At 43.9% G+C, this 16,240-nt stretch overlaps 1 protein-coding gene across 1 annotated transcript in view; it reads left to right on the forward strand.

The window, feature by feature from the left end:
- Positions 1-16,240, forward strand: part of UVSSA (UV stimulated scaffold protein A) — a 129,417-nt gene that overhangs the window by 49,924 nt on the left and 63,253 nt on the right. Inside the window, 2 exon segments of the mRNA XM_068275698.1 lie at positions 8,822-8,905; positions 8,907-8,919. Coding sequence (XP_068131799.1) covers positions 8,822-8,905; positions 8,907-8,919 — 97 coding nt within the window.

Here is a 16,240-nt window from a genome sequence, read left to right on the forward strand (position 1 = left end):
AAGTAACTGGTTTCTCCCTCTGTGCATGTATATCTATAAAAAAAACAAAAAACCTTTTAGCCTATCGCATTGTCAGTGGGTGGGGTTATAAATAATGGCAGGTGGTGCTGTCTAGTTTTTTTTTTTCCATGTCTGCCAGTAGTAAAGATGATTACATACAGGCTGATTGTGGTTCAACCAACATGAACAAATTACATGGTGAATACCAATCATTTCTGGATCTCTCTTCTATTTTTTAACTTCTCACTTTGCAGTCTATTGATCTATTTTTTACGCTTTTCACTAAAGTCCCTCTGTAAGTTTGGCTTGTTTGTTACAGCTGAAATGTACTACAGTCAGTGGCGTAGCAATAGGGGGGTGCAGAGGTAGCGACCGCATCGGGGCCAGAGGGGCCCCCCTCCAGCACAATAATGGCTCTCTATTGGTCCTGTGCTGGTAATAATCACTTCTATAGATGCTTTAAATGGTAGTGATCATTAACAAACTACTCCACATTCCCTTCTTGCACCTCTGACACTCTGGTTGTCCTTGGCAGGTTTTGGTGCGCTGTATCAATTGTTCTGTATGGAGTGCTTGGGGGGACCCCATGTAAAACTTGCACTAGGGCCCATAGTTTCTTAGCTACGCCACTGACTACAGAAGATAATGATGTTCATACTTGCTTGGACTTAAAGGGGAACTGAAGAGAGAGGTATATGGAGGCTGTCATGTTTATTTCCTTTTAGACAATACCAGTTGCCTGGCAGCCCTGCTGATCCTCTGCCTCTAATACTATTAGCCATAGCCCCTGAACAAGCATGCAGCAGATCAGGTGTTTCAGTGGTTCAGACTTATAAGTCTGATCTGACAAGACTAGCTGCATGCTTGTTTCTGGTTTTAATCAGATACTACTGCAGAGAAATAGACCAGCAGGGCTGCCAGGCAACTGGTATTGATTAAAAGGAAATAAACATGACAGGCTCCATATACCTCTCTCTTCAGTTCCCCTTTAAGCCTGGTACACACCTTCAATTTTGATTGGCAAATGATTGCCCAATTTTACCACCTCCGTCTAGTAAGTTGGTCAACAGATTTTGAATACCATGAGCAGACTGTGTAGGTAAACTCTTGTTCTATATGGAGGTGGTAAAATTGGTCAGGAATTGGTCAAAGTTGTGTAGCAGACTTTAGGCTTTCACCCACCAGTATGCTTTTGGTCGTTGGGCACACAGAGGAAACTAGTGCATACAAAATAACTTCAAGCAGGTTACTGCGCTGGGTGAATCTTACAACTGTATGTAGAGTTACAAGACAAGAGTCCTGTCTGCTTATGCCAGGGGTGTCCAAACTTTTGGGCCAAGGGCCATATCACTGTTCTTGAGAGTGCCAGGGGGCCGAACTAGTGAAAGTAAACACAATTTCTGCTGATTGCCATTAGTTACACTGTGCTTGTGACCATATTGTCAAATAAAACATTTCCAACGGGAAATAACCCATATACCATGCGCAGTTAACATGTTCCTTTCAGTATGCAGGCATAGTGCAGCTGACACAGTGGCAGCTGCTAATCAGTGGCTGTTACTTCTGCTTGCACAATGGCAGTTGCTAATCAGTGGCTGTTACTGCTGCTGGCACAGTGGCAGCTGCTAATCAGTGGCTGTTACTGCTGCTGGCACAATTGCGGCTGCTAATCAGTGGCTGTTACTGCTACTGGCACAGTGGCGGCTGCTAATCAGTGGCTATTCTTGCTGCTGGCACAGTGGCTGCTGCTAATCCGTGGCTGCTAATACTACAGTGGTGTCTACAGGCGAGCAAAGAGGGAAGCCGAGCGGCAACACAAGTTGGCTCCTGCATGTGGCACCACAGCTATGACCTATGGGTTATCTGGAATGAACGTCTGTAGAGAGCTTCCCGGGCCACCACAAGGCTTGAAGGGCAGCATTTGGGCCCTGACCTGGACTTTAGGCTTGCCTGCCTTATGCCAATTTATCACAAGATCTTCTTTTTTTTTTATATATATATTTCTTTGCTTACGTAGCAGAATGACTTGCTGTGCTTCTTAATAGCATGGAATCCTCTGATGCCAAGGCAGTGGCCGCGTTTCTCCTTGCGCAGGATGGAGGAAATAGTTTGGTTGGTTTTCCTCCTGTCTTATTGCTGAGCCCCACCATAATGAGTTTATATACACTTTATTGGTCACTATAAACTGATTAGATGGGATGTTTTCTTGGCGTTTATTGCACTACAGGGCTTAATTGTCATTTTAACTCCTATTAACTTAGAGCAGGATCATTGTCTGAAGACTAAAGTGTCTTCATTTAGAATCCAGGAATGTTATTGCAGGCATTGTAAATACACGTTCACACTTTGTAATGTTCAGATTACTGTAGTGAGCCTATCACATCTGTTCTGTATTTTATTGGGTACAAGCCAAGTGAATATAATCCATTATGTTCATTAGGAGAGTACTCGTGTCACAGTCCCGTGTAGTTCAGACTGATCATGTGATGGTTTAAAGCACAGCTGAAGTGAGAGGGAAATGGCAGCTAATGCTGGGAACACATGATGCAGTTTCCCATCCGATCGACAGGAATGTGATTATTTCCGACATATCCGATCCGTTACCAACAGGGCTGTGGAGTCAGTAAAAATCATCCGACGTTTATGAAACCTCCGACTACAGGTACCCAAAATTGCTCCGACTCCTCGACTCCGACTCCTTAGTCTAACGTTTACAAAGGCTATTTATATGGTTCAAAAAAATCATCCGACTCTGACTCCTCAGTTTATTGAAGCCTCCACATCAGACTCCAGGTACCCAAAATTACTCCGACTCCTTGACTCCGACTCCACAGCCCTGGTTTCCAATCAAGAAAGGAATATATTTTGCAAAGTTATCATCGTAAAATTGATTCCTTTATCGATCAGGAGCAGTTTGGACATGTACACACGTGTGGTACAACTTCTTGTCACCCGATCGATCAGAAATTCCATCGTGTGTTCCCAACATTACATTGGTTTCCTTTGAAACAATGCAAATTGTCTGGCTGTCCTGCTGATCCTCTGCCTCTAAGGACCCTCTTCCATGAGCAGTTGATAAGCAGTGAAAACTCACAACTAGAGATGTTGGCGAACAGCTCGGCAGCGAACATCTATGGGCCGTACTACTTCCAGGTCTCAGTGTCCCGGAGTAGTATGCATTCCCAGGATACGCATGCCTAGGCCCGGCAGTGCGCGTCCTTAATTGCGCCCCTGTGGCCGGGCATGCTTCATGACGTCACACACATGTGGAAAGCGTGCCCGGCCACAGGGGCGCAATCAAGGATCCGCACCGCCAGGCCTGGGCAGCATACTAATGGAAGCTTGCAGGCACTGGCATGTGTACTACTCTGGGACATTGCGACCTGGAAGTAGTACAGGGCCAGCCTGACAATAGCTATTCGCGGCAGAAAGCTCGCAAGCTGTTCACAAACATCTCTACTCACAACTGCTTGCTGCAAATATCGATTCTGTGTCGATCAAAATCATGTAAACATTAACTGATTCCTTTACAATCTACCAACATTTTCTATCTTGCTCGAAAGAGTAAATTTGTTGCTTTGTCCATCTATTTGCCAATTTCCATCGGTCAAGCAAAATGGAATATAATTGATTCTCCGATGATTGAAAAAAAGAATCAGTCGATCGAACTGGAAAGTCTAGAAATGGTTGAGCACCTCTACAATAACCAGAGTATGAAAATAGAAGAAAAACAAATTTGGAACAAAAAATAAAAAAATGGTGTGGTTATAGGCAGGTCTAACAGGTTTCCTTTTTTTGGGGGGGGGGGGGGGGGGCAGGATTAGCACCCTAATCATTTGCGATTGCTCGTGGTCCCATGTCAATGGCATTTCACTATCTTTGAAGTAAATTACATATGCCACTGTATGGTGGAGGATCTGAGCAGGCCTTTTGACCCAGTCACAGGTGGTGGGCATTGGCTGGTCCAAAGGAATGGAGTTTATTGGCCACAATCTTCACCAGAGCACCCCATAAGGGAGGATGGCCACATCCCCAGAGGACAGCTTTGCTGCCAGTAGTGGCCACTAGGTTACAGCCTCTGGGATTGTCCCACTGGTGACCAAGGAGAACAGTAGATGCTGCATTAAGGAGGCTTTCAGGCAGGAACTGAGGAGATGTCTGGAATGAAGGTTTGAGCTGGCAGAGTAGAGTTCACAGGACAAATCACAGTGGGAATCATGAGTGAACAATAGCAGGGTTCAAAGCAAGAGTGCTAACCCAAGCTGCCAGGGTGAATATCACTGACAGCATGGAGAGGGGGATTCTTATAGGAGAGAGTCATTTCAGTAAAATATAGAGTATGCACAGGTGTGTTTTGAAATTGCTAGCTTCCTCTCTGGTGGTCTGGCTGAATAGATTGCTCTTGCCTGACGGCTTTTTATTTTTTTTTTTCCCATCCCCATTGAAATGTTCTTTGGAGTTTTATTAATTATTTGCTGCAAACCCCTCTGCTACTCCAGTGCAGTAAAAATAGTCCTTGAAGCCGGATTGTCAACCACAAAATCGCATTCCATTTACCCACTGCTCTGTGTCTATTAACTAGTCTACATCCTGACCCTGCATTGCAAAGCATTCCAATATAATCATAAATGTTTTTGCTGTAGTGAATCTTATCTCCGTCAGCCTGGCTCCTTTCTGGTACATTGCTGGAGAGAGGTAAGCTTGTCATCTCCCCTCCAACAATCCTGCTCCTCACTAATTGGCTGAGGGCAGTTCAGTGTGACACGAGTCTGAGAAGGGAAATACACCTCACCGCTCTGCAGAAGCTGCTGAAATGCGATCTATGCTGTGCTCACATGTGTTTACACAGCAAGCTGGATATGACTGCAGATTCTAGGAGAAAAAAAAGTAAGTTAGGAAATGACATCAGAATTGGCTTCAGTCAGAGGCAGTAAAGATGGAAAATGCCTGGAATAGTTTTCTCTTTATTTACAATATAAAATTCACTGAAATCAAAACTTGGACAGTACAATACATATGTCAGTAGAACAAGTATTTATCTACTTATGTTATTTTTTTCTTCTGGGATAATATGGCTGTCCCTGCTCCTTTAAGGGGCCCATACATCTAGCGATGTATAGACAAATCAACCAAGAGACAGATCTCTCTCTGATCAACCTGATCTGTTGACTGCCGATACAACCTGATTCCCGATCGATTTTAGCATGAAATCAGCTCCTACATTTAGACTTTATAAATTCCTTCATACGCCCGCTTAGTTCCAGTTATCCAGTGACAACAAGGACTCTTTTTCTGACAACACCTACGCCTCCTATCTTTGTAAATATTTTCTTGCATGATAAAAAGCGATAATGTAGCAAGCGTATTCACAGCCCAGCGGCTCTATGTATCCAGCGTCGTGGACCAAGGAGTTACACGTATTTAAAACCTCACATGCCAAACAGTATCGCGCACAATAAGCATAGCGTTCCGTTAAAATGACCCCCATTTTTAAAAGCCCGGCACTCGGTTATGCATTGTAGCGCCAAACTCACAGCTACCTCTTCTTTTTTTTTTTTTTTTTTTTTTTTTTTTTTTTTTTAGGAAATTAAAAGCCATAAATTCTGTTTAGTGTTGGCTATGCATGGCTGTCACGGAGAGCTATAATGCCCCCTAAAACCTTGGGTTGCTTTTCACCTTTCATAAATTCCTAGGGAGATTCTATACAAAAAATAATTTTCAGCTCCGCGGCTCATTGTTATTCAAAGTTGATTGATGGTCGTCATTTACCCGGCGAGGAAGTTAAGTGCTCCTGTCATTTCGAGGAGTATAATTGGGACGTTTCACAGGTCAGTGATAGTGGCAGGGTTTCCCTTTTGATTAGTGTTAGACTGATAACAAAAATTACAGTTTCCAGTGATGGATGGGGGCCATAGTGTCTAAATGCACCGCGCTCGCATTGTACCTAAACAAAATGAATTTGCATCTTATTATGCGCTTAAAGAGTACCACCTGGAAACCCCATGCTGCTTCCTCTCTTTAAAGAAAGAGGGGAGAGGGGTGTCGTCCTTATCAGTACAAGATGGGTTTCTTTTATATCTGATTGCCTTCCAATTATGATTTCTCCGCAGGGACGGATCTAGGGGGGGGCAGACGGGTCTCTTGCCCCAGGCGCAGTTTGTTGAATTCTTAAAAAGGCTGCAAAATGTGGATGGGAAATGGCAGTTTAGGCGCCAAAACCTGATCTTTAGGGACCAATACCTGACCTTTAGGCGCCAAAACTGGATGGGGAATAGCAGTTTAGGTGCCAAAACCGGATGGGGAATGGCAGTTTAGGCGCCAAAACCTGACCTTTAGGTGCCAAAACCTGACCTTGCCCCAGGCGCAACTTGGTCTAGATCCGTCCCTGTTTCTCCGTTGCCCCTTTTTTGTAAAAAATTAAAAAAAATAACAACTTGAAGTGTAAAAATAATTCCACATTGTCGGCATAGGTAGAGGAGTTTATTATAGAATAGCATGAATAAAGGTTCACAAATTGATCTTCTTAACCACAAAATCCCACGTTTTGTTGGTTGTCTATGCCCTACTCCTGCACAAGTGCCTTGACAGTTTTCATCTCACTCCTGCACAAGTGCCTTGACAGTTTTCCTCCTACTCCTACAAAAGTGCTTTAGCAGTGTTCAGTCCTAGTGCCTTGGCAGTTTTCAGCCCTGTTCCTGCACAAGTGCTTTAGCAATTTTCAGCCTCCTACACAAGCGCCTTGGCCGTTTTCAGCCCTTCTGCTGCACAAGTGCCTTGACAGTTTTCATCCCGACACCCTGCACAAGTGCCTTGGCAGTTTTCACCCTACTCCTGCACAAGTGCCTTAGCAGTTTTCAGCCCTATTCCTGCACAAGTGCCCTGGCAGTTTTCATTTCTACTCTTGCATAAGTGACTTGTCAGTTTTCATCCTACTCTTGCACAAGTGGTGCCTTGGCAGTTTTCATCCTACTCTTGCACAAATAGTGCCTTGGCAGTTTTCATCCGACTCCTGCATAAGTGACTGGGCCGTTTTCATCCTACTCCTGCATAAGTGACTTGGCAGTTTTTTATCCTACTCCTGCACAATTGCCATGGCAGTTTTCATCCAACTCCTGCAAAAGTGCTTTAGCAGTTTTCAGCCCTATTCCTGCAAAAGTGCCTTGACAGTTTTCATCCTGACCCTTGCACAAGTGCCTTAGCAGTTTTCAGCCCTACTACTGCACAAACGCCTTAGCAGTTTTCAGCCCTACTACTGCACAAACGCCTTAGCAGTTTTCATCCCACTCCTGCATAAGTGGCTTGGCAGTTGTTAACCCTACTCCTGCATCAGTGACTGGCAGTTTTCATACCACTCCTGCACAAGTTACTTTGCAGTTTTCATCCTACTCTTGCACCATTAGTGCCTTGGCAGTTTTTAGCCCTACTCCTTCACAAGTTGCCTGGCAGTTTTTATCCTACTCCTGCATAAGTGATTTGGCAGTTTTTATCCTACTCCTGCACAAGTTCCTTGGCAGTTTTCAGCCATTGCATACACGGGGATCTTGGATGTGAACATTTAAAAGCACTGCATGCTAATTTCTTATCTTGCCCCCCCCCCCCCCCCAACATACAACAGATACCCACATAGAACCTTCATAGAACAAAATATGCTATTCAGCCAGTAGCCCCAGATTGTACATAACTTGAACCTAAAGTGTCCTTCAAAGGTTTATACACACGATAGATTGAAACTCAAGCCTAGGCGGCCAATGACGGCTGCCTTTGCTGAGGATCTAGGGTGTGTACATTGGCCCTTGATGCCTTGGCCAGCTGTGCGGAAAATTTTAACTGGCCGAGTGCTTCTTTTCTCCCCACACTTCCAATCCGCCATGTGATGTCCCAACCGCGCTGCTCTGTCGGCACCACGACTTGCCTTGCTGAGTGACATTCCTTGTATGTGTGTACCTACGAAGCTTTATTCAAAGTGTACTTACCTTTTGCCAAAAGCTTGTTCCCCAATTTTCCCTTTCCTACTTATACCATCATACTATCACTATAACTATAGTTACCATATTTTTTGGCAAAGAAGACTCCTTTTTTTCCACCAAAAATGTGTGTGTGTGTGTGTGTGGGGGGGGGGGGGGGGGGGTGGGGGGGGCGGGTCACTGCTTTTTTTTATTGCCAAATACACAGAGTCCTGGAATACATGCCATCCTCCAGTCCCCGTGTATAGGCAGCACAGCTTAACTCATCCTTAGGGCTCCAGCGGTGTTCAGGCACTTCTGCTCTCCGGCACAGCACCCCTAGTGCCAGCTTCTGCAGATCATGGTCATGAGCAGAAGCCGGCACTAGGGAACTGGGCGGAAGAGTGAATGAAGCACACATGGGGTACAGAAGGGGGGGAGCAGAGTACACATGGAGGCAGAGGCAAATATGGCACACAATAATTGGGAGAGAACATCTGCAAGACTCTCCTGGACTAAGGACGCACCAGTTTTAGTATATATATCCCCCCCCCCTGTTTTTTTGCCCTCTAAACCTAGGTGTGTCTTATAGTCCAGAACATCTTATATGCTGAACTATACTCTCGTTCCCCATCATCCCAAATGCCTAGTTTTTCTACTTGGTTGCTCAAACCCCCCCCCCCCCCCCCCCCCCCCCAAAAGCAGGCAGTGGGGTCTCTGAACAGTGAGGAGCATGTCGCCTGCTGAATAAAAAAGTAAATAAAAAGCTCAATTATAAAAATTCATATTTTTTAAAAATAAAATATGAGCACGTCTATAAATAAACCCCAAATCACTGTACATTCCCTTCTTCAATTAGTTTGTGTTTAATTTTTTAGGCAGAAGCCAACGAGGATGAGGACGACGATTTTGAAGAGGTCCCGGAGAAGGAAGGTTACGAACCTCACATTCCTGACCACCTCCCGAGCAGAATACGGTGAGTTTGCCCAGCTGTGAAGAGCTTTATCCCGCCATGTTACTGCTGCACTAAAGTAATAAACAGCCATTATGAAGTAATAAAGGGATCACTGGTGTGGGTAATCTCTCAGACTGCTGCAAGGAAGTCATTACAGAGATAGGAAAGGCGCGATTGGCCGCAGATAAACAAATACTTTGTAGGGGAAGAGGCAGCCGAGACTGCCGGCTTATTTCATCCAGTCATGTAGCCGTGTAGTTTAGAGCCTGCCGCCGTTATGCGCACTACAAAGGAATATTTATAAAAGGATATTTATTTCCCGGCGAAGAAAAATATACCGCTTCACACGCCTCTCTTGTAAATGGCTTTTCCCGCCGCGCTCGAATTACAGTAAATCTGTTTAAATTAAATCCCATTATAAGGAGTGATATGACACCTCCTGGCAATGTACAATTATACTCTATAGGAGGTTTCTCTGGGGTATATAAAACGGAGCCGCGCCACGGGCGGCGTTGGGCTCATTTTAATGAAGGCACGTACGTTTCGCTTTCGCCACCGCTATACGGGTAAATGAGATCGCAAAATATTTTAACATTAAGGCTTAGGAGTAAGGTAAACTCCAGACAAATGGCCCCGGCGTTATTTTAATGTTCCCCAAATAAAACCCTGGTTAAGCAGCAATGGCGGTTTGCGTGTGCGTTAAAGGCAAAACTATAGTCCTTTTTATGCCTTTCGTAGATAAGGGATCAGCTTCATGAAAATAAGTTTAGCAATGTCTATTAATGGTTTCTGGAGAATAAAATCGTTTCCCAGGACAAGGCTGTACAGATTTTTGCCAGTGTTACCAAAGCCTGGTCAGTGTTCTCCCCAGGCTATTTTAGCCGGGTGCTCCACCCCGCTAGTTTTAGTGAGCACCCGGGTGTCATCGGTTCACCTCCTCCATTCTGTAAGCAGAGTTGCACACAGAAGCACCGGCCCTGCATTCTCTCATCTCGCCCCACCCGATACTTTTTCATGCCACCCGGCTGGAAAAAAATTCTGGGGGGAACACTGCTGGTACACACATCCAATGATTGGCTAATGATTGACCAATTTTACCACCTACATGTAGTATGAGGTCCAAGAAATATTGAATACTTGAACAGATTGTGGAAAACTCTCATGCTACATAGAGGTGTTAAAATTGGCCAGTGATTGGCCAATCAAAGTTGGATGTGTAACACATGCAGTATTGATTGAGCAATTATACCACTTCCACGTTGTATGAGAGCTTACCGATACAATCTTTTCATGGTATTCCGAATCTGTTGGCTCTCATACTACATGGAGGTGGTAAAATTAGTGAGTAATTGGCCAATCAAAATTGAACGTTTGTACGCACCTTAAAGCGGATCCGAGATTAAAAACGAACTATAACAATTAACTTGTCTATATATCTTACCTAAAGTTTAGATAGTTTACACAGCAAATCTAGGTGAAAACAGCTTGAATAGAATATGATTATTTCTTCCTGTGATACAATGACAGCAGCCATGTTGTTTGTAAACATTACACAGAGGTAGGCTTATCTACATCTTGAGCAAAAAAACCTAATCCCTCTCCTCTTCCTCCTCCCCTCTGCCTCTGAAATCTCTGGCTAGTAATACTTCCCCCTCCTCCTGCCCAGACTGAGCTCCCATGAGCCCTTGCTACTGTCTGAAAGTGCCTTGGCTCTCTGAAAACCTGTGGGCGTGGCTTGTTTAGTTTATAGGAAATTAGAGTATTAAAACAAAAAAGTATTTGGCTTGAGGAATGCCCTATAAACAATAGGAAAGGAACACAATTATGCAATAAGTAAAAGTTCATCTCGGATCCACTTTAAGTGTGGTAAAGGGGTAGAATCTTTGATTTTTTTTTTTTTATTGCTGTCAGTGTTTTTGGACACGTGTTCCCATACTTCCCGTAATTGGGACAATTTTTTGAACTTATTCAGATCTGTTACCATAATTATCTTGAGATGCAAGAATGATCTTGGTTTCAGTATCAGAAACACATATTGCTGTATATTGGTATGCAACCCCGCCCTCCCAGTGATGCTTTACCTCTTTTGTTAAGCTATGCAACATTCTCCTCCCAGAGCATTCTGGGAGACCAGGCATTATTTGCACTAGCTTCAGTAATCTCAGAATCAAACAGTCCGCAGAGCTACACCTGCCAGGACAAAAGATGTCGCCACCTGTGATGAGTTTCTGAATGTAAATTGGGATGAGGAAAGATTTTTCAGTGGGAAAACTTGACAGCATTTACAAAGTAATTTAGTAAAAAACAAACGTATTAATTACATTATTTTCACTATAGTTTCTCTTTAAAGTGGAGCTGAACTCTTGCACAGAACAGAAGGAAATCCTATAGAAATGCACCCTGTATATAGTTAGAGAGTTTAGCCTGTCTAAATCCCCCTCATCTGTAACTAATCACTAGTTGTAATTTAATCACTTAGCTGACTGCCACGGCACAGCAGCTAATTGGTAAACACAGGATGTTAACCCTATGTCTGCTTCCATGAAAGCAGGAAGTAGTTTTACTGTAGATTTATTGCAGGATTTTTATCCGCTGTAACACAGAATTGTTTTTCTGTAAAGGTTATTATGCTGTTGCTTATCTTTTAGAGCAGAGAGGAAGTTCTGAGTTCAGGTCCGCTTTAATTTGAAAGCTGGTACACCTGGGGACAGGAAATGACAACGGCTATAACATATTGTCTGGGGTTCTGTTTAATAACTTTATGTATTACACATATTAGACATTACTTTTAGAGATCTACTTTATTGTGAACTAACAAGTGGGGTCTCTCCAATTTACATTGTCTACCAGCTTTGTGTTGTGCTCCAGTGTCTGGATTGTTTACTGTATTGCTTGTTTTTGTTTTTACTCTGTAATGCGGCACAAAAAACGATGGTGCTATATAAATTATTGATTACAATACGTAATGTGCAGACTTGATTTGGCTGAATCGATGATACATATACATTTGTGTAAGTTAATCTTTTACATCTAGAAAAACATAACATAAACTTGCTCACCTGACACCTGTACCTAGTTTTATTGGTCTCTGTCCGTTGGAGTCTGCAGGTCGGGTCTTATTTAGGCCTCATTCATGCTTTTTCCCCATTATTGCAATGCAAAAATGTATTAACTGACAGCCCATGTATTTACCAAAGGGAGTTGGAGAACTGACACTAGAATGCAAGTGGGGTACTACCCCAATACCTTAGATCAACCTGTGATGGAAAAGCTGTTTCAATAGTCAAAAAAATGTAGCTTGGCACATAGGCATGCAATTAAGGTTCAGACTTTATTCCATGGGGAGTACACAGAAGGGCAGCGGGGATATCGGAGAACATGTTAAGACCTAACAGCCAATTCGTGTCTCTCTTTACCTCTGAAGAAGCGGTTGTGCCGCAGAACGGCTGTCAGACCTTGACATCTTCTCCACTCTTCCCCACTGCTATAGTGTGTACACTCCATGAAATAAAGTCTGAACCTTAATTGCATACCTATGTGCCCAGCTACCTTTCTTTGGACTATTGTGACAGCCCATATAAGGCAATGGGTTAATTCCCATCTAATACATTTTACATCAGAGAAAATGTTTCTCCCCCTGCTTAGGGACCAAAGAGAGTGCTGAGCGGAGTGGTCGATTTAACGCTTTTTGTTTGCTGTCATGTTTTTATTCCTACTTGTGTTCCAGCTGCTTTGTCTTGACTGCCGAGGGTTAATAATTTGTATGCAGATTGACCACTCCCCTCAGCACCCACTTTTCCCTTTTTAAAATTTAGGTCCTTAAAGGTGAAAGGTGGTAATTTACGATCGTTTCACTGAACGAAAACTGCTAACCAATCTGATCAGGTTATTGGAATACAATCGGACGGTCGATCGTCCAGGGCAGTGATCTGCAAACTTGGTTCTCCGGCTGTTAAGACACTACAGGTCCCACAATGCATTGTGGGAGTCTGACAACCAAATGCAAATGCTTTGTGGGACTTGTAGTTCTTTAACAGCTGGAGAGCCAAGTTTGCAGATCACTGGGCCAGGGGATTTCATTGTTGCATTGCTCCCCTTTCTTGTGTGTGTGTGTGTATTAGCCGCCATTCTGGTCTGACTGAAGGCTGCAGCTTGCTTGCTCTGTGTGCTCCCGTGTGAAAAAAGCTATTTAACCGCCAGTTCATTGGCTCCAGACCCCATGATTGCTGTGAGCCATCACTGCAATCACATTTCTTAAGGCCTTGTTCACATTGCGTGTTCATCCGCGATGAGCTGTTTTTGAGGTGTCTTTTTTTTCCCCCATTCCCAGCGCTTGAGTGGGCGATTCTAAGCGATTTTTCCGAGCGTTTTTGTAATTCACTCCCTGACGCAAGTCAGGAAGTGAACTTTGACCTGGAAATAAATACACTGGATAAATACAAAAAATTGCTTTCCTAAAACAGAAAGAATTTGCGATAATTCAGGTTGGAGTGAGCTTGAGATGTCTCCCAGAGCACCACTGCTGAATATATGCAAATTAACCATTGTACCCTTAGAAGCTAAACACACCTCCAGAACCGCTGGAATGCAATGATGTGTCAGCTTGTTAAATTGTACAGAGCCATAATAATCCAACATGCATACAGACTGTTTCGGATTGTTTGATCCTCATCAGTGCATGGCATGGATTAATTTGGCTCTATGGAGTAGGGCTTGTAAACCGAGAGGTACAGACTAACCAGCAAGCTCATGGTGACCCAGAACTCATTGGAGTGTGTAAGGGACTACAATGGTCCTAAAAGCCCCCTTACTAAGATGTTAAGAAAAACAAAAAATTGCTTTCCTAAAACAAAAAAGAATTTGCGATAATTCAGGTTGGAGTGAGCTTGAGATGGACTGAGATGGACTGCATAAATACATTGCATTTATTCTTAAAAATGCAAACACAATCGCTACACAAAGCCATTTTGTGAGCATTTTGCTTTTCTCCTATACTTTCCATTGCGGCGGATTCGCACTGGGCACGACCTGCGCTGATATGAACTTTCTCATAGACATTCATTGCACGAGCGTTAGGTGGGCAATTTTAAAAATCGCTGTGTGTAAAAAAATAAATGCCTACAGTGTGAATGAGCCCTAAAAGGGCATAAATGGCTCTGGTCTTAACCCATTAGCAGCTTCAGATGAATTATTTTGTTTTGAGATAAGTGCGCTGCTTTCGATTTCAGCCGGCAGAACTTGTGCTGTAAATTCTTGGAATGCTTTGATCTCTCTGTTAGCAGAGGATATAGAAACTGAAAACAAACTCTGATATTGTCTCACACTGCCTCCTAGTGACAAGTGGCCATAAATATACATTACAGCAGTACTAATTAGTAGCAAGGAAATGTAACAAATAAGAAATTTGAAAAAGTGCTAAAATAAATTGGCCAGGAGCACTTGCAAGCCTTTAAAAAAAAAAAAAAATTAGCTGCTAAAGGGTTAAAGGAGCCATCGCCTTCCAGTCCCAAAGTGGTTAAAGTGTACAAGAGCTGAACGGATATAAAAGTTTTATACATACCTGGGGTTTCCTCCAGCCCCATGTGCACCGATCGCTCCTACGCCGCTGTCCTCAGTCTTCTCCCTCTTCGGTAGAGGCAGAAGATTGAGGACGGCAGCGTGAGAGCGATCAGTGTGAATGGTGCTAGAGGAATCCCCAGGTATATAAAACTTTTATATCCGTTCAGCTCTGGTTTCCTTTAGGCTTCTTGCACACCAAGACGTTGCATTAGGTGGCACGTTAAGGTCGCATAACGTGCACCTAACACAACGTATGGTGCTGCAAGAGCCGACGGTAGAGTGAGCCGCGTTAGGCGGCTCGAGTCCTATAATGTCTCCCAGAGTGGCGCTGATTGGCCAGCCGGACCACGTGATGCGGAGCGAGACACTCCGCATCACGTGGTCCCGCCGGCCAATCAGCGCCCGCCAGTGCAGTGAATATTAAGTAGCCATGTGCGCGGCTACTGTAGCTGGCTCTCCTCGCCTCCTCTCCGCCCCCCACTGCGCATGTGCAAACAGTCTAACGCGGCTATATCCGCTCCAACGCCGTAGCATGCTGCACTTTGCACAGAACGTGCAGCGTTACATGTAACGCAACGTGGGCTGTGTGAACAGCCCACTTGTGTTACATTGCTGTGCGTTGGGGGAGCGTTACAGGCGCACTAACGTGCGCCTGTAACGTCTTGGTGTGTAAGCAGCCTTAAACTCATTCACTGATGCACTGTTTTGGAAACATACTATAAATATATATATATATATATATATATATATATATATATATATATATATATATATATATATATATATATATATATATATATATATATATATAATTACAATAAGTGTTCCTCAGGCCTCAGACACATCATTTCTTTTAGCCTTGTGGAGCAAAACAGAGTGTGATGCTTTGACCTCGGCTCCACTATACTTGTTGAAAATGTTTCTGCAGATGTTCCATATCATGGAAGGCTCACTTTGAGGGCTCATTCCCGTCGGCCGGGCGACGTTTTATCATTGTGGTCCCACATTGTATGTGGTTGACCTTAACTTCATACCGTCAAACGCTATGGTGTGTAGAGATGTCGCGATGGTTCCAGGCGAACTTCGGTGGTTCGTGTTCGCCTACCAAAGGCGAACTTTCCCGGAAGTTCGATTCGCCCCATAATGCTCTATTGAGTAAAACTTTGACCCTCCACATCACAGCCAGCAGACACATTGTTGCCAAACACACTGCTATCAATGCTGGAGGCCCGCCCCCGCCCTCCTCCAAGCAAGGTCCTTATACCATTTGACTCGTCTGCCTACACTAATTAGTTAAGGGACAGCTGCTACACACTCTGCTAGGGTGATTTTAATTAGCCTCTTGTCGGCCACTCCTCCCTCCACCCTCCTACCCTTCTACCTATTCCCTCCTCCTTCCTACCGGAGGGAGGAGGGTCTCATCTTCCAGTACTTCAAAAACCAGCTTACATACCGTGACGGGGATTTGAACCCAGGTCTTAGTGTATGGTAGGTAACTAACATATCCATTATACCACCAACACTACTAGCTGAAAGTAGCTGAAACTAGCCTAGCATGTACCATTTATGCTCAACGCAAGAGAAAAATTAGACAAGACAAAAAACATTTATATCACACTTTTTCTCCTGGTGGACTCAAAGCACCAGAGCTGCAGCCACTAGGGCACGCTCTATAGGCAGTAGCAGTGTTACTTGCCTAAGGTCTCCTACTGAATAGGTGCTGGCTTACTGAATAGACAGAGCTGAGATTTGAACTCTGGTCTCCTGTGTCAGAGGCAGAGCC

The sequence above is a fragment of the Hyperolius riggenbachi genome, chromosome 1, assembly GCF_040937935.1.
Source record: "Hyperolius riggenbachi isolate aHypRig1 chromosome 1, aHypRig1.pri, whole genome shotgun sequence".
In the NCBI taxonomy this organism is placed as follows: domain Eukaryota; kingdom Metazoa; phylum Chordata; class Amphibia; order Anura; family Hyperoliidae; genus Hyperolius; species Hyperolius riggenbachi.